This window comes from Canis aureus, chromosome 2, assembly GCF_053574225.1.
Source record: "Canis aureus isolate CA01 chromosome 2, VMU_Caureus_v.1.0, whole genome shotgun sequence".
In the NCBI taxonomy this organism is placed as follows: Eukaryota; Metazoa; Chordata; class Mammalia; order Carnivora; family Canidae; genus Canis; species Canis aureus.
In genome coordinates this window covers 57,356,851-57,381,017 of record NC_135612.1, presented here as the reverse complement: position 1 = coordinate 57,381,017, position 24,167 = coordinate 57,356,851, and the positions used below count along the sequence as shown (strand labels likewise).

General features: G+C 42.8%; 1 protein-coding gene across 3 annotated transcripts in view; it reads left to right on the top strand.

The window, feature by feature from the left end:
- Positions 1 to 24,167, top strand: part of IL16 (interleukin 16) — a 101,966-nt gene that overhangs the window by 26,298 nt on the left and 51,501 nt on the right. For 2 of the 3 annotated variants that reach the window (XM_077874110.1, XM_077874111.1), the window contains exon 2: positions 1,245 to 1,642. In XM_077874110.1, the coding sequence (XP_077730236.1) occupies positions 1,245 to 1,642 (398 nt within the window). Of the gene's footprint in view, positions 1 to 675; positions 808 to 1,244; positions 1,643 to 24,167 lie in introns of those variants that run through there. The other variant, XM_077874112.1, reaches the window with a different exon arrangement.

The following is a 24,167-nucleotide window of genomic DNA, read 5'->3' as shown; positions in this document are numbered from 1 at the left end:
CGAGTTAATTTGTACTAATGCATCAAGAGCAGTGCCTGACATGCAGTAAGCTTTCCGGTATTTATTCCTTCATTCATTTTAATTCATTGTTATTGGTTGCCGTGGATGGTTGGTGAATAAACTGATAAAATTAAATGGCTAATACAGAAAACAATTTGTGCTGCATGGGTGTTGCAAGACGGTCTTCTTTTAAGAAATTCTCTTTGCGGGGGCTCTGAAAGGGCTTCTAGTTAATGAGATGTTGGGAGGTCTCTGCCTTTCCTTATTTGATGCTGGATGCACGCAAATGGCAGCACCACGGTTTTCTGTTCTGGCAACAGCTTTGCTCTGTGGCTTGGGCCTGAGTCAGGAGCTCTTTGGATGGACCCTGTGTGCCACCTGCCTCACGGAAACCGAAGCAGCAGGAAGGTGCCTCTTGGTGAAGCAGAGCCGGGTGGGCTGGGCAGAGAGAGACACTGTTGACCGTTGTGCGAAGCCAACCCTTGATGTGTCGAGCCGTGAGATGGGCGGGGTGGGGGGACGGGGACGGCCGGCAGAGCGGGAGGCCCTGGCCAGGGTGTGATCCTGGGGCCAGAGAAGGGCACACGGATTTGCCAAGTGCCTGCTGTGTGCAGGCATTTCCCACGTGCCACCTTCTTTTACACTCACATCGACCCTGGCAGGTTGGCACCAAGCAACACTCCCAGCCTGGGTCATAGGCTCTGTGTCTGGGAATGAGGACTCGAGGTGGCAGCGGTCCTTAGACTGGGCTCCTGGATTCTGCAGTTTCTGCAGGACTCACCAGGGCTGGTCAAAGGGGACAAGCAGGTACATCCTCGTCCCGGTTTCCCCCTGACTGGCTCTGTCGATTGGAGCCCCTGCAAACTTGTAGGAAGCGCAGACGTCAAAATGCAGGGCCTCTGTCATCTCTAAAAGCATCCCGGTGACTCTGCTGCTCTTCTGTCTGGGTGCTTTGTGGCTTTGGGTCTGCATTTCCCTTCTCTGTGCCTCAGTCTTCTTGTCTGCAGAGTGAAGGTTTGGATAATTGGAGCTCTGGCTTCTGGGAGTGGAGGGTGTGGTGAACACTGGGGTTCACCGAGCCCCACGCGGCTGGCCAGTGGGCGGGCTGGTGCCACCAAAGGACCGTCTCCTTGTTCGCCCTGCTTCTCGGGTGCTGGCTCCGTGGCTTTGCTCCAGGACTCTTGTCCTGCTCCACTTGTCAGTAGCAAGTCACCCTGCTTCATTCTGCTTCCTCTTTCCTCCAGGGACCCACGAGGTGGTGGCGAAGCCCAGTCCAGTCCCCACCCACCAGCCAAAGGCCACAGATCAGGAGAAGAAGAAGGGAAGCCTTACTTCCTCCCTGAGGATGGATCCGCACAGCCGTTCTGGAAAGAGCAGAAAGTCTACGAAACTCCGGTCCATCTCGCGGTCCCTGATGCTCTGTAATGCTAAGACCAGTGACGATGGCTCAAGCCCCGATGAGAAATACCCCGATCCCTTTGAGACCTCCCTGGGCCAGAGCAAGGAGGGCATTTTCCACTCGTCCGTGCAGTTGGCAGACACATCGGAGGCTGGGCGCGGCAGCGTTCCTGATCTAGCGCTGGCCTCTGAGGCCACTGGGAGTGATCGAGGCAAGAGCAGTAGGAGGATATTTTTTATGAAGGTATGCCTGGGACTTGTGGGGCTGGAAGAGTCTGTGGTTGCTTTGGGGGGCTTGAATGAGTCTTTGAATCCTTTTATTTTGAGGTCAGGAAGGCACAGAGTTCTAATTCTGAACAAAAGCAAGAAGGAAGTTGAGGCAGGGCTCCCTGGAATGATCATAATGACCATGGTGATGAATCAGCCTCAGTTAACCTTCTCCCTTGAGAGAGTCAGTCTGCTGCTGGGTCAGTGGGGGGTGAGCCGAGCCTAGGTCCCTGCTGGAAATTGCAAATGACAATGGTCAGGACACTGGCAGGTTCTTATCTGAGGTAGACACTATCCGGCACACCCTAGAAGCTCAGGTCACTGACTTACGGGGCCCGGGTGGAGGAGAGACCTTATGTTGCTCTGGGCAAGGACAGAGAATCCGTGAGCTTGCTCCCTGAGCGCTGGCCACGAGCAGTTTCCAGGTGCCCTTGCCAGTTCCCACAAGGGTGTGAGTGCCGGAACTGACAAGAGGAGCCATGGCGATGGGGTGCAAGGGAAGCTACTAAGTAGTGTTTGGAGACCTGCCAAAATTCAGAATGCCTTCTCTTCCGTGAGACCATATTTCAAATTATGTTACCACAATGAGATGGAAATTGCAAGGCACCAGGGGATAGAGGCTGTTACTCTGAATTATTCTCTATCGAGTACTGAGCCTTCAGCCTCCTTCCATCAGAGGTGGGACTTCTCAAGGGTCTGAGCAGCCCTGAATCTTGGCGCTCGTGTGGCTTACCCAGTGATGGGTCAGCAGGAAGGGTTTTTCCCACACCTTACTGGCAAATCCTATGGACACGGTAACATGATTGTCAACAGAAAGTAAGGAAGGCATTCCAGGCCCAGTGGAGGGGATCTAGGACCTTGGCACAACTTTCTTTCCTAAGAAAACCATTGCTTAGCATGCATACAATAATATCATGGAACATTATACAGCAGGTTAGCAGGTCAGGTCCCAGACAGGGGAGACCCCAGTGATCGATCTCCAGACACAAGCAGCTTCCCCAAGGGCCTCACCCAGCCCGGGGCTGCTCCGTCACCCATGATGAAACTTCTGTTGGTATGACTTGAGCTCACCCAGTAGGACAGAAGGAGGGATGGACCAGCATCCCCGTGGGTTCAGGGGAGCCTGGCCAGGCTTCTGGTTTGCCAAGAGTGAAGTGACAAGTATACAATTCACCAGCTGAGAGTCAGATTTATTAAAGGTGAGATCACGTTGTCCAGGTGACAGCTCTGATAAATGAGATCCAAAAACCATTTTGAGGTTCCAAGAGACTCTTGAAATGAATTATTCACTTGCTCCTATTGAATTGCACAAGTGTTTCCTGAGCACCTGTTAGGCACCAGGGCCTGTGCCAGGCCCTTTGGGGATAAAGTCCCTGCCCTTAAGGATCTTGTTTCAAGTGGGGTAGAGACTACACTCCAGGGCTGCAGAAGGCTCATAAGGAGTGAGTGCATCTCTGACATGAGTATCAGTACATTCAGGGTTTGCAGAGCTCCGACCTGTGTCAGGCATTTTTCCAGGAGGTGGGCCATGCAGACCCAGTTCCTGTCCTCACTCAACTCTTATTCTGGTTGGGGGACAGATGTGAACACCTTCTGTGTGATATGACACTAAACCGTGAAGGTGTCTGAGGAAATCTCAGGCAGCAGAAGGGCGTAGAGAGTGATGAGGGGAAAGCTCACTGTCCTTTTTGGGAAGGTAATCACGAAGGCTTCTCTGAGGAAGGGACATTTGAACGGGGACCTGAAAGAGGTGGACGAGTGAGTCATATGAACATTTCAGGTGGGAAAGAGCATTCCAGGTGGAGGGAACAGCATGTGCAAAGACATGAAGTGAAGAGTGATTTGCAGCGGCAAGGAGAAGAGGTGCTTGGGGGATGGCAGACAGGGGAGGGGGACAGAAGGTGAAGCCGGGTGGTGGGAGGCTGAGCAAGCTGGGGAGTGGCACAGCCCCGCAGGGGAGCACTCTGGCTGATGAGCAGAAGTGGAGCACGGGAGGCCAGCTAGCGCTTCGCCTGTAACCCCGGCCGGAAGTGATGTGGCCCCAAGTAAGACGGTGGTGGTCTCACCGAGAATAGTCAGAGTACGGATTTATTTTCAAGGCAAACCCAGGAAATTTGTTGTGTGAGAAAATGAGAGGCGGCAAGCTTAACTGCGGGTGTGGACTCGAGCATCCCCAGGAGAGCAGATGCTGTGTGCTGAGGTGGGGAACACTGGGGGCTGGATGGTGAGATGTTCCTGAGGGACCCGGGGTTCGGCCAAGCAGACGGTGGGTGGTGGAAGGGGCTGCATAAGGGAACATATGGAGGTGAGAAGGTGCTGAGGGCTTCTGCGTGGCCCACCCGGCAGGTGAGCGTGTGGCAACTGTCTGGTGGCAGGAGCTGCGTGCCTGGGAACAACCAGATGAATGGTTCTGGGGAGGAAACCAGCCAGGAGTCAGACAGGCTTCCCCTCTTTCGTCTCTGTGATTCGCAGGTGATCCATACCTTTATGGTTGAAATAATGTATCCACAGCTCTCATTGTCCCCCTAGCCCCCAACCCTCCCCGCCCCAATCACAGCAGCATGAGTACTTCTGGGGGGTGGGGTGCAGTATGACACAGGTTTAGGGGCGTGAGCTCATTAGTCTGACTGCTTGGGTTTGAGTCCAACTTTGGTAGCTGTATGATCCCAGACACTCACTTCATGCCTCCATTTTCTTACTGATTAAATGCAGAATGTTGACACTACTGTTCAGCTCATGTGGGCTTTTATCAGGACTAAGTTTTAAGTACTTAGATAAGAAAATCGACCTAACCCAGTACAGTGCACACAGTAATTGCTTACTTAGCATTATCATCACTATTTCTGTTTTAGGAAGGGGACACTGACTGTTGGTGAGTGATTAGGTAATGAATGAGCATTTACTGAGTGCCTCCAAATGTGCCAGGAGCATGCAAGAGTTGTAGCTTACGCGGTCCTCCTGGAGACAGGGATGGGACACATCTCTCCTGTTCCAGGGTGTGGGTGCAAACATGTGAGGGGGTCCTGGGAATGCTGAGGGGTATGCAGCTCTCTCTGCGGGAGAGCACCCTGGAGGAGGTGCTTTTGACAGCAGGATATCCAGGTGAAGAAGTCTAGATCGCAGGAAGTAGTGTAAGCGGGCGGAGGAGGCTTGGAGGCCGGGAAGGGATAGTGTGCATAGTCGAGTCACGCTGGGGGCAGGGATAAACCAGGAAGGCAAGGAGGGCTACTGGCCAGCTTGGAATCCAACCCAAGCTCTGGGTATTTCCTTCTCAGGAGCACAGGTGATTTTGAACCATCCATGATCAAGTTCTAAGCAAGTGAGGGTTTTAATGTCTGAGCAGGTCCCATATTAAGAGTGCCAGGGCATGAGGGTCAAAGGTGACCGCCAGTGCCAATGTCCTTCGTGGGGGAGCCTTAGTATGGTATAACACTCCCTCCTTCCCTGCTTCTTCCAGGGACACTCTAGTCTCCTATCCTGGCTCCTGCCCCACCCTGCACCCAGGCGTGACTCAGTTGGCCCAGATGGACTCCCCGGTTGCCAGCAATGCCATGGTTACACCGATTTCAAAACAACGTCTGGAAAGAGGCCCTGTGACATCAGGCTCTCCTCTAGCAATGCCTAATATGAAAATTAAGAAAGAGGAAGTTAGATAAACAGCCAAATGAAAAACAAACAAACAAAAAAGCTGTATTGGATGCATTGTGCTTGGCATGACCAGGGCTGGGGAAATCGCTGCCCGGGGATGTGCCAGAGCTGGGCAGGGACGTGCAGTCTGGAGAAAGTATCTGAACCTGCATTGCCTGGGGCTCCTTCTTCAGGGGAGAGCATCCAGGCCCCCGGGGATAAATTCAAGTGGAAGAATGTTGAAAACTAGACTCTCTAACCCAACAAACAAAAAATACTCAATTTATCAGGCCTCAACTTTGAGCGGGAAGAAAGGTATGGGCTCCTGGGCTACTCCAGACCCACTCTTTTTTTCGAATGGGAAGAGTATTTAAAAATGCCTTTTAGGTAGGATGTTGGGCCAGAGGGAAGGAAGCTCAGGCAGGTGGAACCTCAGCTTTCCGCAGACTGAGCTGGTCTCCTTCCTCATTCTTCCTTCTCCCCTTCCTTCTGTTTCTCCAAAGGCAGGCAAAGCACCTGCTGTGTATGAGATATCTGTCCCCTGGGGATTGAGAAACATATTGGATGCTGTTCTTCCCTCAGGGAGCTTGTGGTCTGGAGAAGGGGACAGCTGTGAGCATCATGAATCCTATCTCTTGTCCCCTCCTCCAAGCTAGGGCGTTCCTTGCTCGGCTTTCTTTCAGGAGGTCTCATGCAGAGAATGAGTAGCAGAATTAGATCCTCGCAGGAGCCTCCTGGGTTGTCTTTCATTTCCCCAGAGCGCTCTACAGTAGCAGGATTGATGCTCCTCCTCTGGGACTTCCCTGGCAGTGAATAGGTCCGGCCAAATTACTGTGGAATCTCAGGGATCTCAGAATGACAGGATGAGCTCAGGTCCAGAGAAGTCCCTCCTGTCCACCCCTCCAGGAGGCTCAGTATTTGTGGATGGAAGATGCAGGTAGTGCTTTGCTGGAGCGTTAGGAAGAGCCAGAGCTGTGGATGTGCAGGTAGGATGAGGGGAGAAAGGCAGGGGAGAATAGTGGAGGGAGGGAGACACGTCTGCCTCCCACAGCGCCAGCCTGGCTCCAGATTTTCAAAGGGATCCTTTTAGTTTTATTTTCTTAATTATTGTGTTTTAATATTTTATTTTAATTCCAATATAGTTAACATGCAGTGAAATATTAGTTTCAGGTGTACAATATAGTGATTCAACACTTCCAGGGGATCCCTGGGTGACTCAGCAGTTTGGTGCCTGCCTTTGGCCCAGGGCGTGATCCTGGAGTCCCGGGATCGAGTCGCACATCGGGCTCCCTGCATGGAGCCTGCTTCTCCCCCTGCCTGTGTCTCTGCCTCTCTTTCTCTGTGTCTCTCATGAATAAATAAATAAAATCTTAAAACAAACAAACAAACAAACAAACAAACAAACAAACAAACAAAACACTTCCATACACCACCCAGTGCCGATCACATCAGGTGCCTCCTTCATCCCCATCATCTGTTTCCCACCATCCCCCACCCACCTCCCCACTGGTGACCAGCAGTGTGTTCTCTACAGTTAAGAATCTTTTTCCTGGTTTGTCTCTCTCTCGTTTTTTTCTATGCTCACTTGTTTTGTTTCTTAAATTCCACATATGAGTGAAATCATATAGTATTTATCTTTCTCTGACTTATTTTGCTTTGCATAATACCTTCTAACTCCATTCATATTGCTGTAAATGGCAAGATTTGATTCATTTTTAGGGCTGAGTAATATTCCATTGTATGTTAGTACCACATCTTCTTTATCCGTTCATCTATTGATGGTCTTGTGGGCTGATTCCATATCTTTGTTATCGTAGATACTGCTGCCAGACACATTGGGGCACATGTTTCCCTTTGAATCAGTATTTTTGTATTTTTGGGGTAAATACCCAGTAGTGCAATTGCTGGATCATAAGGTAGTTCTATTTTTAATTTTCTGAGGCACCTCCATACTGTCTTCCGCAGTGGCATGCACCACTTTGCATTCCCACCAACAGGATTCCTTTCTCTCTGAAGCCTCACTAACAACACTTGGTTCTTGTGTTGTTGATTTTAGCCATTCTGACAGGTGTGAGGTGATACTTCATTGTGGTTCAATTTTCATTTCACAATGGGATCATCATATTTTAATTTTTTTATTTTATAGTTTTACAAGTTTAATAATTCATAAAGCAAGTCATGTGTTGAAAAACCAAACCATACTGCCCCCTCACGGTGCCATCCTTTCTTGTCCAGGTCTCCCAAAGGGTTGGAACAGCGGGGTCCTTTTAAAGAAGTCACTGCTGCAAGCTCACAAAGACATTTTCCCATGTCTCTCCTAGAAGCTGAGTTGTTTTATCTTTCACATTTGGATCTTTAATTCACGCAACATCCATTTTGAATGTATTGTGAATATATATTAAAACATTTTGGGATCCCTGGGTGGCGCCGCGGTTTGGCGCCTGCCTTTGGCCCAGGGCGCGATCCTGGAGACCCGGGATTGAATCCCACGTCGGGCTCCTGGTGCATGGAGCCTGCTTCTTCCTCTGCCTGTGTCTCTGCCTCTCTCTCTCGCTCGCTCTCTGTGTGACTATCATAAATAAATAAAAATAAAAAAAAAAAGCAAACATTTTTTTCCTGTATGGATATATGATTGATCTAGCCTAGTTTTTAATGACCCTGCCCGTGCTCCACTGCATGGCAGTGTTATCATAAAAAAGTCAAGAACCATGTATGTCATCTATCTATGTATCTGTGTATGGATCTATCGTGGATCTATCTGTGTCTTTATGTTCTCTCATTATGATCCATTAGCCTTTTTTTCTTTGCACGATTAACGCATTGTTTTAATTATGATCATTTTATAGTATTTTTTTGATATCTGATCAGTCCTCCAGCTTTCTTCTTCAAATTAGACTTGGTTATCCTGTTGGGATTTTTATTGGAATTGCCTTGACTCTATTGGTTTATTTAAGAACTGAAACCTCCTACTATTGAAACCCTGAGCCCATCTGCTTGATGGAGCTCTCCAAAGTTTGACTCTAGTGTTTAGGTTTGTTTTTGGGCAGAGAGGATCATGTTTCCACCAAGTTTGAATAATCAGAACCCTATCTCCTTCCGATTTTTATACTTTTTCTTCTGTTTCATGGGCCAGCGCCTGCCTTGCAATGCCACAAGTAGGCATCCTTATCTCCTTCTGATCTCAAGATGAAAGCTTCATTGTTTTGCAAATAAGTAGGCTGTTTGCTGTACTTTTGTTTTGTTTTGTTTTGTTGTAGATATTCTTTATTGGATTGAGGAAGTTTCTATTTGCGTTTAGAAAAGAAGTTTTATTTTTCCCTTCATCAGCTGTCCAGTTTTATCAAATGACTTTTTTCTGCATTTATTGAGATAATCATATGTTTTTTTTCCTGCTTTATTCTTTTATTTATTTTTATTTATTTTTATTTTTATTTTTTTAATTTTTTTTTTAAAATTTATTTATGATAGTCACAGAGAGAGAGAGAGGCGCAGAGACACAGGCAGAGGGAGAAGCAGGCTCCATGCACCGGGAGCCCGACGTGGGATTCGATCCCGGGTCTCCAGGATCGCGCCCTGGGCCAAAGGCAGGCGCCAAACTGCTGCGCCACCCAGGGATCCCTTCCTGCTTTATTCTTGTTCATGTGGTGAATTGCACTGATTGACATCTTTTTTAAAAAAATATTATTTATTTATTCATGAGAGACACAGAGAGAGAGGCACAGACACAGGCAGAGGGAGAAGCAGGCTGCTCGCAGGGAGCCCAATGTGGGACTCCATCCCAGACCAGGATCACATCCTGAGCCAAAGACAGATGCTCAGCCCCTGAGCCACCCAGGCATCCTGCACTGATTGACTTTTTAAGGTGGTAAGACAAGGTTACACACTCTGGGTACTCAAGGACTCGACCTAGTTAGGATCCATTATCCTTTCGATATAACTGTGGCTTTAATATGTTAATATTTTGTTTGTGAGTCTTGCCATTTCTGTTTGCAAGAAAGATTAACCTAAAATTTGTTTCTTGTGATGTCCTTGTCTGGTTTTCATATTATGGGTGTGCTGGACTCATGAAATGAGTTAGGAAACATTTCTTCTTTTTCATCTTTTGGAATGGTTTGACCAACACTGGTGCTATGCTTTTCTGAATGGTTGGGAGAATTCACCTGTGAACACTCTGGGTCTGGAGCTCTCTGTGAGGAAAGGTCTTAAATTATCACTGAATCTACTTAATGGATAAAAGAATATTCCGGTTTTTTATTTCCTCTGATATCAGTGTTGGTAACATGCATCTTTGTCTCAAAAGTTTTTTTCATCAGAGTTTCTGAATTTATTAGTGTAAAGTTGTTCATAAAATCTCAGTACATTTTAACTAGCTTTTTTTTTTTTTAGAGAGAATTGTTAGATTTACACTATGTTGTAAAAAATAATACAGAGAGATCCTGTGGCCTTTCTCCCAAGGGTAGCATCTTGCAGAACAGCCAGCACACTGACATCGACACAATCCACTCATCTTATTCCGACTTCCTCAGTGTGCACCTTAGGTTTGGACATCTGCAGGAACTGTAGTGATTGTCAGTGTTCATTCTTGATAGTGATACTTTGTCTTCTCTCTCTCTCTTTCCTTTCAGGTGATCTTCCATTCCAGAGCCTGTCAATTCTCAAAGGATAAGCTTTTCAGTTAATTGGACTTCTCTGTTCCATGTATTCTAATTAACCTTTGCTCTTAGCCTTATTATTTCTTTCTTCTCCATTTGTCACATTCAATATTTTTTTCTAGCTTTTTGAGATGGCAGCTTAGATAATTGACTTTCAGTTTTCTCCCTCCACCCCCGATTTAAGGCTATGAATTTCCTTCCAAATTTAGTGGCTTCATCCATAAACTTAGATAGTCCATAATTTCATTATTTTAGGCATTTAGTATATGCATCCTATTGTGATTTCTTGGGTGATTTGTGGTTTATTTAGAAATGTGTTGTTTAGTCTTCAGGCACGTGGGGGATTTCTAGTTTGTCTGTCTCTATATGGATTCCTATATTGATTATTCTATAGTCAGAGAAGAGAGGGTATTGTGAATAACTTTAACAATGGGAATTTGGGGATGCTTGGGGGATTCAGCGGTTGAGGGTCTGCCTCCAGCTCAGGGCATGATCCTGGGGTCCTAGGATCCCAATAAATCCTTAAAAAAAGGAAATTTTTAAAGATAGAATATATATGTTATTGTTGGATGCAGTGTTCTAAGTATGTCTCTTCAATCAAGTTCAATAATCACTCTTTCCAGATGTTTTTCTTTTTACAGATCCTATTCCTCTATTAGTTTAGGGAGTGGGGTGGGAGTTCAGTGTGTTAAAGTCTCTAGCTATGATTATGGATCTGTTTCACCTTTCAGTTCTGGCAATTTTTGCTTTATACATTTTGAAGGTATATTTTATGTGCATAGTCATTTAGAATTAAAAAAATATATTTTCCTGGTGGATGATCACCTTTATAATCTATAAATCTCCTTTTTTATAGTGCTAAAAATTATTTGGTATTAGTAAAACTTAATGTACTGTCTTTTGGTTACTTTTCCTCTCTCTTTTTTAAAAAAAGATTTTATTTATTTTTTATTCATGAGACACGTAGAGAGAAGCCGAGACATAGGCAGAGAGAGAAGCAGCTCCCTGCAGGGAGCCTGATGTGGGATTCGATCCCAGGACTCCAGGATCACGACCTGAGCAGAAGGCAGGCCCTCAACCACTGAGCCACCCAGGAGCCCCTCCCTTCTTTCTTTTTTTTTTTTAAATCATCAACCTGTGTTCACATATTTAAGGAGTATCTCATGTAAGCAACATGCCATTAGGTTCATTTTCTTCCACCTTACAATCTTTATCTTATAATAATGGGTATTGATTTACACTTGTTTTTTTCTCTCTTCTTGCCCCCTTTTAGGTTAATATATTTTTACAACTGCATTTCCCCTTCAATTGACTTGTTAGTTATATATATATATAACTGTTCTTTTAATCATTAAAATGTAAAACATAATCCTGAATGCATTCGAGTCTCATATAAAGAGCACTTTTATCAATTATCAGACAATACTAAGAACTTAGAACACACAACTCCATTTGCACCTGTTCATTTCTTTGACATGATTCTCATGCATTTTAATTCTATTTATATGTAAGTCCCAAGAATAGATCATTATTATAGTTCTGTTGAGTCAGTATTCATTTCTGTTCATTCTTGTGTCTACCCTTTCCCTTTTTTTTTTTTTAAGATTTTATTTATTTATTCATGAGCGACACAGAGAGAGAGAGGCAGAGACACAGGCAGAGCGAGAAGCAGCTCCCTGCAGGGAGCCCGATGTGGGATTCGATCCCAGGACTCCAGGATCATGCCCTGAGCTGAAGGCAGGTGCTCAACCGCTGAGCCACCCATGCCCCACGTTTCTGTTTCTCTTTGTCCCTTGCCAAACTTCTGTGTCTCTCACAGTGATCACTGTCCTTCGGCCAGGAGCAGGCCTGCCTCTAACATGGGCAAGACAGGGCCAGAGTTCAGATGGAGCTCCACATACCAAATGTCTAAGTATTTAAAAGTTACAGACCAAGGTCACATCTGGTGAAAAAGATATGTTCTATCCTCCTGCCTTGACAAATATTCCTTCATAAGAACTTGGATAGTCAAGTTCAGATAAGTTCTCAGGGTCTTGCAGGAAAATGGGGTGCCACAGGGAAAGTTGTTTCCTGGCTCTTGGCCACTGGCCACAATTCCCTCTCTCCTGCTGCTCCCGGCATAGTCCAGTCCAGACGCATGCAAGCATGTGGACCCTTGCAGTTCTGTAATCATTGACCCCAGCAAACAGCCCCCACCCCTTCCCTGCACCCCTGTAGCTTAGGGCTGTGCATATCTAGTATTGTGATTTGCCCTCAGTAGACTAGACAAAGGGAAGACATGGGGTCAGGGCCCAAGCTCCCTTGGATGCAATCTGTTGCCTCATATCTCATTTGTTTCTTTCTTTCTCTCTGGCTAAATACTAGCAGATCACCACATAGGCCTCAAGCACTATATTTACTCATTTTGGAGCTGGCACTCCTTTTATGACACTGGATGGGATTGGGAACTGGCACCTAGTAATAGTTCTAGAAATATTTGTGGAAAGAATGGTTGCATAAATGAGAATATTGAGGCCACCCTTAAGGCAGAGAGTCTACTGATGTAGCCGGAGCTTGCATTGGTTTACTGAGCCACCACGTGGTTTACACCCGTGGTTACACGCTGCTTTGGGCATTCCCACTGGCTGGGGTCTGGGGTCACAGGACATCCAATCTGGGAGTTGGACAGCACATGAGAGTGGATGTGTGGGAGGTCCCCCCTCAGGGCTGCCCTCCTAAAAGAATGCGAAATGCTTTGATCCACATGGGAATGGCCTCTGTAGTATGGAAAGTCCTGCTTTTCTTTACAAATTCAAAATATCGGTTAGGCTAAGTCAGCACTCGAGCAGTGTGACTCAGGATGGATGAGGTCAGATCAAGCATCTGAATCGCTGGTTTGTGCTGGGGAGGCAGAGGGAGGGTGGTCAGGGCCTCCAGGAGCCGACCAATTCCCGATTTTCGCTGCCTGTGAGCAGCTCAGCCTGTGGCTTTGAGGCCCAAACTTCCTTGGCAAGTGGGAAACCCGATCCTTTGGCCCTTTGCCTCTTCCTGCCGCAGAAGAGCAGCTTGTGGAGGCTGAGAGCAGCCACCGGGAGGGACGCTCGGGGCTCCAGGACTCCCACGGAGCAGGAGCAGCCGCATCCCTTGTGTGTGGGGAGGAGGGTGGGAAGGAGGCAAGGGTGGTCCACAAGCCAGAAGTGGGTGGGGAGGCCCGCAGGTATGATTCCCATGCACTTGCTGCCCGCCTCCCAGACTCCAGGGGATTTCTAGTCTCTGTTTCCATTTTCAGAGGACATTTGGACCAATCTGCCTGGAAGTGTCTTTTGCATCTGGTTCTGTCAAGACACCATTTGGTTAGTGAGAAGGGGTTCCGATGGAAAGAAGAGGGGAACAGGGGAAATGGGGAAGAAGTAGTAAACCACCTACCATTTCAATTCTGTTTCTCAATATGACCCTTCCTACCTACATCACAATCCACCCAAGGCTTTCCCCTGTTCTTTGCACACAACCCACTGGTGACTGTCTCCCAGCCTCCACCCTTGCTGTCTCCTCTGCCTGGAATACCTTCCTGACCAATTTCCATGAGCCCCAACCTTGGTCATTCTGTCTCTAGGGTGCAGCTTCAACGGAACACCTGCAAGAGGCTTCTCCTGACCCTCTCCTCCTCCTGCACCCCAAGCTTTGGCCATCGTTACTTGGCACAACCTCCTCCCTCTGCATTTCTAGGCTGAGCCATTCCTAGAATCGCACTAAACACTGATTTCTCACAGAAACACAAATGTGTAAGTTCCCACCCAAGGATGAATTCTAAGCACTGGCTACAGGTGGGAAGAATTTACTGTGTCTGTTTGTGCTTCCGCTCAGCTTAGGACAAGGTCTGCAAAAATGTTAAAGGCTACATGAGACTACACCACGTAGATGTATCTTAATTTATTATCTCAAGATCTTTAAATAATATTTTAGTAGGGGTTCCTGAGTGGCTCTGTGGGTGAAGCGTCTGCCTTCGGTTCAGGGCATGATCCCAGGGTCCTGGGATTGAGCCCCACATTGGGCTCCCTGTCATCGGGGAGCCTGCTTCTCCCTCTGCCTCTGCCCCTCTTCCCTGCTCGTGCTCTCTCTCTCTCTCGCTCACTCTCTCTCTATCTCAAATAAATACATAAAATCTTTAAAAAATATTTTGGTAAATGTTGAGAATATAAAAAGAAATTTATACAATGTTTTATACATTCTACAGAAGGATAAAGATGCCCTAAATACTTGAGTAGCAATCATGAAGTTGAAGAAGCGAGGGGCATGTAGAAAACTCACTCCGTGGCCGCCCCCTTGCTGTCCTCCGTGCCTCAGTATAAATCCAGCACTTCCTCCGCAACCACCGGGCACCATAGCACGTTTGGTTATGATTTTTGCTCCAACCATGAAACACGGTGCAAGAACCTCATGAAGGGAAAGAAGATCTACTAGGTTTACTTCTGTTTTTACCCATTCTACCGTTTCTTTCTCTTCTGACCTTTCCAGCTGTTTTGTTATTTTCTTTCTATTTGGAGAGCTTCCTGCGGCCGTTCTTTAAGGACAGATCTGCGAGCAGAGCCTTCTGTTAGCTTTTCCCTCATCTGAGAATATCTTTCTTTCCCCTTCATTCCAGAAGGGTATTGTCAATGAAATATAGTTGACATAGATTTTCCTGCACTTAAAAAGTCTTGTGCCCTTTCCTTCTGCTCCATCTCCCCATGTTTTCAGATGTGAAATCTGTCATTTCTGTTGATGGTTTGCTTTTTTTTTTTTTTTTTTTTTTTTTTTTAGAGATGTGTCGTTTGTCTTTGATTGTTTTTAAGACTTTATTTTTTTTCAAAAATTTACCTGTGAGGCATCTTGAGGTTGATCTCTTTGGGTTTCCTACATTTAGTTCTTTAAATAGCCATGTGCTTCTTTTTTTTTAAAAAAAAGACAACAACCCTATTTCTTGGTTAGTATCTCTTCATTTTTCCTTTGTTTCAAGAGAATTTGTAAGTGACCGTTAAAGCATTTTTTTATGCAGGCTGCTTTATAATCATCACCAGAGGATTCCGACATCAGCTTCGCCTCAGTGTTGGCATCAGCTGTTTGTCTTTTCTCGTTCAAATTACGTATTCCTGGTTTTAGATGCTAAAAGTGACTGTTAATTGTATCTTAGATATTTCCATTATTATATTCAGAGTCTCTCAATCCAATTTAAATCTGCAGGCAATACCTATTTAAATTTAGCTTGTACTTCTGAACTATTTTTATGGACTTCTGTTGTAATCACATTTCAGTTTTCGGAACCCTTGCAATACTATTCTGGTCGGCTTTATTATTTCTGGCACTACTGGAATTCTCACATATTCTTTGCATTTTGGCCTGCTGGGGTGGAAGCAGCTTCTTTGGCCTGCCTGGTATCACTGGTGACCATCTGCCATGCAGGGTGGGGATGGCCAGGAGCTGCTGGGCCTGGGTCTTTTTGGCAGTAAGTGGAGGGCAGGACAATGAACTGTTCAGCTCATACAGTCTCTGCAGGTGGATGGGCATCCTGCTTGTGCTCTAGTTCTGGAGCGGGGCTGTCAGCCTCGGGCTTTGCCTCTGCCATTGCTATGTCAAGATTGCACCTGCTGGTGCCCTAGTTGTGGGACCAGGACTCGGGCTTCCTTTGGGTCTTATTGATTTCCCCTCTTTCCTGGTCTTTTGGCCAGGCAAGAGAGAACACGGTTTTCTGTTTGTTTGTTTCTTGTGTTTGCTGCTCTGCAGTTCTGGGTTACAGGCCTCTCTAGCACCTAGTCTGGGTATACAGTAGGTAAGAAGGAAGCTCCGGGAACTCACCATATTGTCGTTCCTCAAGTCCTGAGTTCCATACCCAGTTAGCTAGCTGTCTCCTTTCTGGCATTCAGAATTCTTTTATTGCTCTCTGTTGAATAACTTCTAGGGTATTTAGTTGTATTTAGCAGGGAGGAAAAAAGTGAGCAGTCGCCATCTTGTTCTGGAACTTTGGAAGTGTCAGCCCTACTTATGTTTGACAATAATACAGGTGCAATTGCACAGTGATTGCTCTTTGGTAGACTTACTCCAGTTACTCCAATTATATTCCGGAAATTCACTCACGTTATTTCATTTTGTTGTTGTTTATTGATTTTTTTCACTGCTTTATGGAATTCTATTGTATGAACACACCATTTATCCATTCTGCTATTGGTAGACATTTGGGGTACTTCGCTTTACTCCTCTTTTGAAGATTGTGCTGCTCTGGGCATTTTGTACCTGCCTCTTTGTACATCTCTGTAAGTTTCGATAGGTGTAAAGCTAGATGTGAAATCAGTGAGTTTTAGAGCATGGCATCTTCCTTTGTATGAAATACTCCCAAATTACTTTCTGAAATGGTTGTGCCAATCTACCCTTCCTTCAGCAGGTATAAGTTTCTTGGTTGCTCTGCATCCTAATCAATTCTTGGTATCCTTAAGCTTTTAAACTTTTTCCCAGTCTGAAGACCTACTAAATTGTTTTTCACATTAATTTATATTTGCCTTTTCCTAATTACTAGTAAGGTTGCACGTATTTCCATGTTTATGGGACATTTGAATTTCCTCTTATGTGATATGACCACCTGAACTTTTTTTTGGTTTTATTTTGGATTGTTTTTTTCTTTTTCTAGCTTTTACCTTGTCATCTTAGCCCTTTTAATTGATGAATAGAAGTTTTTCATTTCATTTAATTTTTAAAAGATTTAATTTATTTTAGAGAGTGAGAGAGAGCACACGCATGTGCATGACTGGGGGAAGGGCAGAGGGAGAGGGAGAATCTCAAGCTGACTCATGGAGCACAGAGCCCGACATGGGTCTTGATCCCAAGACCCCAAGATCATGACTTGAACCAAAATCAAGAGTCAGATGCTTAGCTGACTGAGCCACCCAAGAGTCTGTGAAGTTCTTCATTTTAATGGGGAATTTACCAATCATGTGCTTTACAGTTTGTACTGTTTTGCATCTTGTTTGAAACTTTTATGCGTTTCTAAAAGAAACACATACTATTTTAATATCTATCCTCTTCTATTTTCCTCTGAATATCTTATAGGTTTGCCTTCTGTATTTATGTGTTTAATCCACCTGGATTTGATGTTTGTGAATGTATGGGTGCATTATATTGTTTCCACATGGTTGACCAGTTGTCCCAGCACCCTCTATTGGAGTGTTTGTCTCCATCCCAAAAGTACAGGATTAGTTCTCTCAAAATTGGGTTTCCTTGTATGAACATGAAGCTATTCTAGGTTCCCTTTTCTGTTCTGCTGGTCAGTTTGTTATCCTGCTGTCAAAACTCTACTATCTTAATCATGGCATTTAAATATAAGTATGTTTTCTCATATGGAAGTTTCTCTGTCTTTGCTTATTTAAATATGTGTCTATTTGATGCCCTTTGATTTTTGATAAAAATTCAAGGATTTGTTTGTGATGTTCTAAAAACCCCTTGACATTTTGGTTAGTACTGCATTAAATTTATAAATGACTTTTCAATATTAAGTCTCCTGTTTTTGTGAATATGACTTATCTCTCCATTATTCAGGACTTATTTTATGCCTTTCAGTAAATTTTATAATTTTCTTCAGAAAGATCTTACATATATTTCATTAGATTAGTTCGTAAACATTATTTTCTGATACAATTGTAAATGTTGCCTTCTTAAATAATCCTGTTTTTTTTTTTAAAAAGATTTTATTTATTTATTCATGACAGACACACACACACACACACACACACACACAGAGGCAGAGACCCAGGCAGAGGGAGAAGCAGACTCCATGCAGGGAGCCTGATGTGGGACTTGATCCTGGGTCTCCAGGATCACACCCCAGGCTGAAGGCGGTGCTAAACTGCTGGGCCACTGGGGCTGCCTAACAATTCTGTTTTCTAACTATTTTCTGGCATCAGTAATGCAATTAAATAGTTTTTTTAAATTTTTATTTATTTATGATAGTCACAGAGAGAGAGAGAGAGAGAGGCAGAGACATAGGCAGAGGGAGAAGCAGGCTCCATGCACCGGGAGCCTGACGTGGGATTCGATCCTGGGTCTCCAGGATCGCTCCCTGGGCCAAAGGCAGGCGCCAAACCGCTGCGCCACCCAGGGATCCCTTAAATAGTTTTTAAAATTAAATTCTTTATCTCCAGATTATTGTAGATTCACATAAGTTGTAAGAAATTAACAGAGAGATCCATATACCTTAGTTTCTACCAATGGTAACATCTTGGACAATGATAGTATAATATCACAATCAGGTTATTGGTATTGATGCAGTCAACGTACGGAATATCTCCATTCCTGAAAAGATTCCTCATTTTGCCCCTTTGTAGCTACCCCCCTTCCACCTTCACCCATGGCAACTCTCTCTATGTTTTTGTCATTCCAAGAACATTGTACACATAGTATCAGATGGCTGTAACCTTTGCAGACTGTGCATAATAAGTTCCGGTTTATTGCTGAGTCATGTTGCATGTTATGGATGTACCACAATTTGTTTAACCACTCACAATTGAAGGACTCTGTGTTGTTTTAACTTTTTGATGGTCACGAATAAAGATGATCTCAACATTCCTGTACAGGTGAAACATACTTTTTCATTTCTCTGGGATAAATGCCCAGGAGTGCAGTTTTGGTATTATACAATAGTTACATGTTTTATTTTTAAAGAAATTGCCCAATAATTTTCCAGAGTGGCCATCCAATTTCACATTCACGTAAACAAAGTATGAGCAATCCAGTTTCTCTGCATCATCCACAGTATTAGATGCCACTATTTTTTCTTTTAGCCATTCTGAAAGGTATGTAGTGATATCTCATTGTGGTTTTAATCTACATTTCATTAATGGCTCACGGCATTGAACATCTTTTAGTGTGCTTAAACTGCATCTTCAATAAAATGTCTGTTCATGTCATTTGCCCATTTTTGAATTAGTTTGTTATTTTTCCTATGGAGTTTTAAGAATTCTTTATATATTCTAGGTACTCACTTGTCTTTTATTGTGTATGTGGTTTGCAAATATTTTCTCCAGAATTGTACATCCTCTTAACAGAATCTTTCACAGAGCAAAAGTTTTTAATCTTGATGAAGTCCAATTTATCAATTTTTCCTTTTCCAATTATGCTTTTGGTATCAAATTTAAGTATTCTTTCCCTGGCTCTGGATCCTGAAAATTTTCTTCTATTTTTTTTCTAAAAGTTTTATAGGTTTGCATTTTACACATAGGTCCATTTTAAGTTAATTTTTATATGAGATGAGAGATGTGGGCTGAGCTTCCTCTTTTCCCACCAGCCTTCCCACTCCCATCAGTGTTCACTTGCTATGGCATCACTTGTTAAAAAGTCTATCTTACCTCCAAGTGGTGTTTGTACCTTTGTTATAAATCAAGTGGGCATATTTGTGTAGATCGATTTCTGAGTTTTATATGTATTTTATATGTATATCCTTCTTCCAATACCAAACATTTTTGGTTACTGTAGCTACAAAATGCATCTCAAAATCAGGTAGGTGGATTTCTCCTATTTTATTGTTCGCTATTCAAATTTGTTTTAATTATTCTAGTCTCTGCATTTCCATATAAATTTTAGAGAAATTTTGTCTATATCTATACAAAATCTTACTGGGATTTTAGCAGGAATCACATGAACTTTATATATGAATTTGGGGAGAATTAATCTTTACTATGCTGAGTTTTCCAATTTATTAATACAATTATGTCTCTCTATCCATTGAGGTCTTTGATTTCTTTCATTATCATTTTGTGATTTGCAGCATACAAGCCCTCTATATGTTTCATTACATTTATGCCTAAGTATGCTTTTGAGTGATTGTAAATGGTATGCATTTAAATTTCAGTGTCCATGTGTTCATTGCTCAGAGAAAAAAAAATATAATTGATTTTTGTTGAGTTTATTTTGCCCTTGGCAAATTGTTGAACACACTTTTTTGTTCTATGAATTATTTTCATAGATGCCTTGGGATGTTCTATGTAGGCAATTATGTCATCTACAAACCAGGACAGATTAATTTCTTCCTTTCTGATCTGTATGCCTTCTATTTCTTTTTGTTGCCTTATTGCAGTGGCTAGAACTTTCAGTACCAAGTTGAATGAGGGTTGAAATTAGGTATTCTTGCTTCATGCTCAATCTCAGAGGCAAAGCATTCAGTTTTTCTCTAAGAGTGTTGTTAGCTCTGGGTTTTGTGGCAATATTCTTTATGAAGTTGAGAATGTTCTACTTTAGCCCTGATGTACTGAGAGCTTATGTTATGAATAGGTGTTTAATTTTGTCAGATGCTTTTCTGCATTGATTGATAAAATTATGTGAATTTTCTCTGTTAGCCTGTTAATATGGTAGATTACCTTAACTGATTTTTGAATGAACTATCTCTGCATCCCTGGAATAATCCCACATGGTCATCACATATAATTGTTTTTATCTATTGGTGAATTTTATTTGGTAGTAATTGTTAAATATTTCTGCCTCTGCAATCATAAGGAATATTGATCTGTAGGTTCCTTTTTTTTTTTTTTTGGTATTGTCTTTGTTGGATATTGGTACCAAAGTAATATTAGTATCATAAAATGAATTGGGAAGTATTCTTTCCTATTTTCTGGAAAAGTCTATGTGCAATTGATGTTAATTCTTTAATTTTCTGGAATAGTCTGTATACAACTGATGTTAATTCTTTAAACGTTTGATAGAATTCTCCAGTAAAACCATCTGTCCCTAGAGTTTCTCTTGCTTGAGAATTTCTTAATTTTTACAGACTTCTGAAGATTTCCTAATTTTTCTTGAGTTGATTTTGATAAAGTTATTTTCTCGGAATTTTCTCATTTTACTTGATTACTCAAATTTATTCTATAAAGTTGTTTATTATATCTCTTATCTTTTTAATCTGTATTGCATCTGTAATCATGTCCCTTCCTAACCCCTCATGTTATTTGTTTCCTCACACTCTTTTTTTTTCTTGATTAATTTTGCTGGAGTTTCACCAATATGTTAAAATGTTTTCCCAGAACTTTTAATTTTGTCAATCCCCCTCTTAAATGTCTCATAAATCATGTTCTTGTCTCTAGTATCATCTCTTCCCTACTTCCTTTGATGACTAGCTCAAGAATTATTTTTAGTCTTCTTAATATAAGCTTTTAAAATAATAACTTCTGTGAATATAGCTTTATCTTTAGCTGCATTTCACAAGATTTGAGATCTAAATTTCCATGACTGTTCAGTTCTAAGTGCTTTAAAATTTCCAAATTAATTTTTTCTTTAACCCATGAGTTAATTAGAAAGTGTGGTTCTTAATTTTCAAGCATATGAGTATTTTCCAGTTAATCTTATACAGAACTTTTTTGAATTATTTTGAGATAATTGTAGATTCACACGAAGTGGCAAAGATGGTACAGGTAGGTAGTATACTCTTCACTCAGTTCTTCCCAAGGGTTGCATCCTACACAATAACCATAGTAGGACATCCAAACCAGAAATTCAACACAGTTATGATGTTTGTAGTTCTGTGGTATGTTATCCCTTGTGTACATTTGTGTAACCACCACAGAGCTGCTCCACTTTCCCCAGAACCCCCAACCACTGTCCCTTTACCATCACATCCAATCTCACACCACCCGTAACCTCTGTCAACAAGAATCTGTCTTTTGTCTCTCTAGCTATCTTTTTGTCATGCTTTATGGCTGATGTTGTTATTGTCAGAAAGTGTGGTACTATTCCAGGCCATTGTATTTATTGAGAATTGTTTGACAACACTGTAACCGATTATTTTTTGCAAATATTTTATATATTTGAGGTGAAATTGTATTCTGCTCCTGTTAATTGTATTGTTTAAATAGTCTACATACTTTCTGAGGTCTATCTGCTTGATCTAGCAGTATTTAGGAAGTAGGTTCAAAATCTACGCTAGATTTTCCTTTTTATGTCAATATAGGAGAGCTATACAAGGTGCAAACAAGCTTAAAATTGTATCTTCTTCATGATTTAAAGCAAGCATTCTATAGTGACTTTACCTCTATTAATTGTTTTTGTTTAAATCTTTTTCTATAAGATAGAACCAGATTTATTTTGATTAGCATTTTTCTGATTTATCTATAAAAGAAATAGTTGATTAGCTGGAGTTCATTAAAAGTAAAAAAGATTGCTGGGGTGTCTGAGTGGCTCAGTCAGTCAAGCATCTGACTCTTGATTTCAGCTCAGGTCATGATATCAGGCTTGTGAGTCCCCTGTTGGGGCTCTGTGCTAAGCATGGTGTCCATTTGTCTTTCTGCCTCTGCTCCTCCACTCCTGCTTTCTCTCTCTCTCTTTCTCAAATAAATAAAAACAATACTTAAAATTTTTTTTTAAAAAGACTGGTCTGTGAAAGACAAATTGTCAAGAGAATTAGAAGACAAGCCACAGAGTAGGATAAAACCTTTGCAAAAAAACCCGCACCTGATAAAGGACTGTTATCCAAAATATACGAACAACCTAATTAAAAAGTGGGCCAAAGTCTAAATACCCGAGTAAAGAAGATCTCCAGATGGCGAGGAAGCATATGGAAGGATGCTCCACCTCATACATCATCAGGGAAATGCAAATGAAAACAACCATGAGCCACCTCTACATTCCTATTAGAATGGTGAGGACACCACATGCTGGTGAGGATGTGGAGTAGCAGAAACTCTCATTCTTTGCCGGTCGGGGGGCAACATGGTACAGCCACTCTAGAAGACACTTGAGTGGCTTCTTACAAAACTAAACATACTCTTCCCATAGGACCCAGCACTTGGGTTCCTTGGCATTTACACAAAGGAGCCGAAAACTCATGTCCACATAAAATACTGCACATGGGTGTGTACAGCAGTTTTGTTCATAATCACCCAAACTTGGAAGTAACCAAGATGCCCCTCAACAGGGGAATGGATTCATACACTGCGATGCCCCTGGACAATGGAAGTAGAAAAAAACAAATGAGCTGTCAAGCCATGAACGGACACAGAGGAACTTTACATACATCTCATGAAGAGAGAGAAGCCAATCTGAAAAGCCTATGCACTGCTTAATTGCACACACTCAAAAATCTACAGACAGAGTTAAAAGATTAGTGGCTGCCCCGGTGGGGCAGGAGGAGATGTAAATGGGCAGATCACAGAGCTGGTGAAGTATCTACTCTGTATGATAGTACCGTGATGGGTACTTGGTATTACACATTTGTCCAGAGGTATGCTGCCAACAGGGAACCTAATGCAAACTAGGCCTTTGGGTGATGATGTTGTGTCCCGTAGGTTCATCCTTGGTCATGAATGTGTCCTCTGGTGTGGGGTGCTGATGGTGAGGGGACAGCATGGGAAATCTGAACCTCCCTCTCAATTTTGTTTAAGCCTAAAACTGCTCTTAAAAATGAAGTTTTTCTTTAAAAGTCAAGCGAAGTGCTTAAAAAGATGCTTTTAGGTAAATTTGTCCTGACAATCCTTCTCTTTTGGCTGGTTCACAGAGCCTCTTAAATTATGCAAAAATGTAAAATTATTTCATTTTAAATATTTTTTCTACTTTTCCATGTTTTTTTCCTTTTTTTTTTTGGTCATTTTGGTAGTTATATTTTCTCATTCCTTTTCTCCCTTATTGGTTCTGTTTATAACTCTGTTTTTGTAATTTTATGATTTTCCCAGAAAATTTGGCATACACATCCAGGTTTTCAGTGTTAAACTTATCAGTTTTTACTTTTATCTTCCTTCTGAATGGTACAAAAATGACTGAATATTTTCATTCTTGTAGTGCTCTTTCTTGGCTTATATCCTAATATTTTCAGGTAATTTAGCTCTATCTTTAAATATATATTTAGATATCCTCTTCCTCCCTTCTCCCTCCTTCTTCCTCCTTCCTCCCACCACCCACTTCTTCCTCTCTTCCTTCTCATTCTTTTTTCCTTTCCTCCCCTTCTTCCTCCCTGCCTCCTTTCCTCCTCCCACCTCCTCCCTCCCTCCTCCTCCTCTTTCTTACCCTCCTTTTTCGGAATTTCATCAGTGAGTGTACACTGGTGGTAAACTCCCTCCAATTTTCTATCCGAAAGGCCTTAATTCCACTCACTCTTAAAGGTATGTTAGCTAACCTCCAAGTCTATGTTGACAGTTGCTTTCTCTTGCCACAATGGTTTAATTATTTCACAATTGCCACCAAGACAGGAGCTTTGGGTTTAATCATTGCTCATTTAAGGATGATCAGTCTTCTCTCTGGCTGCTT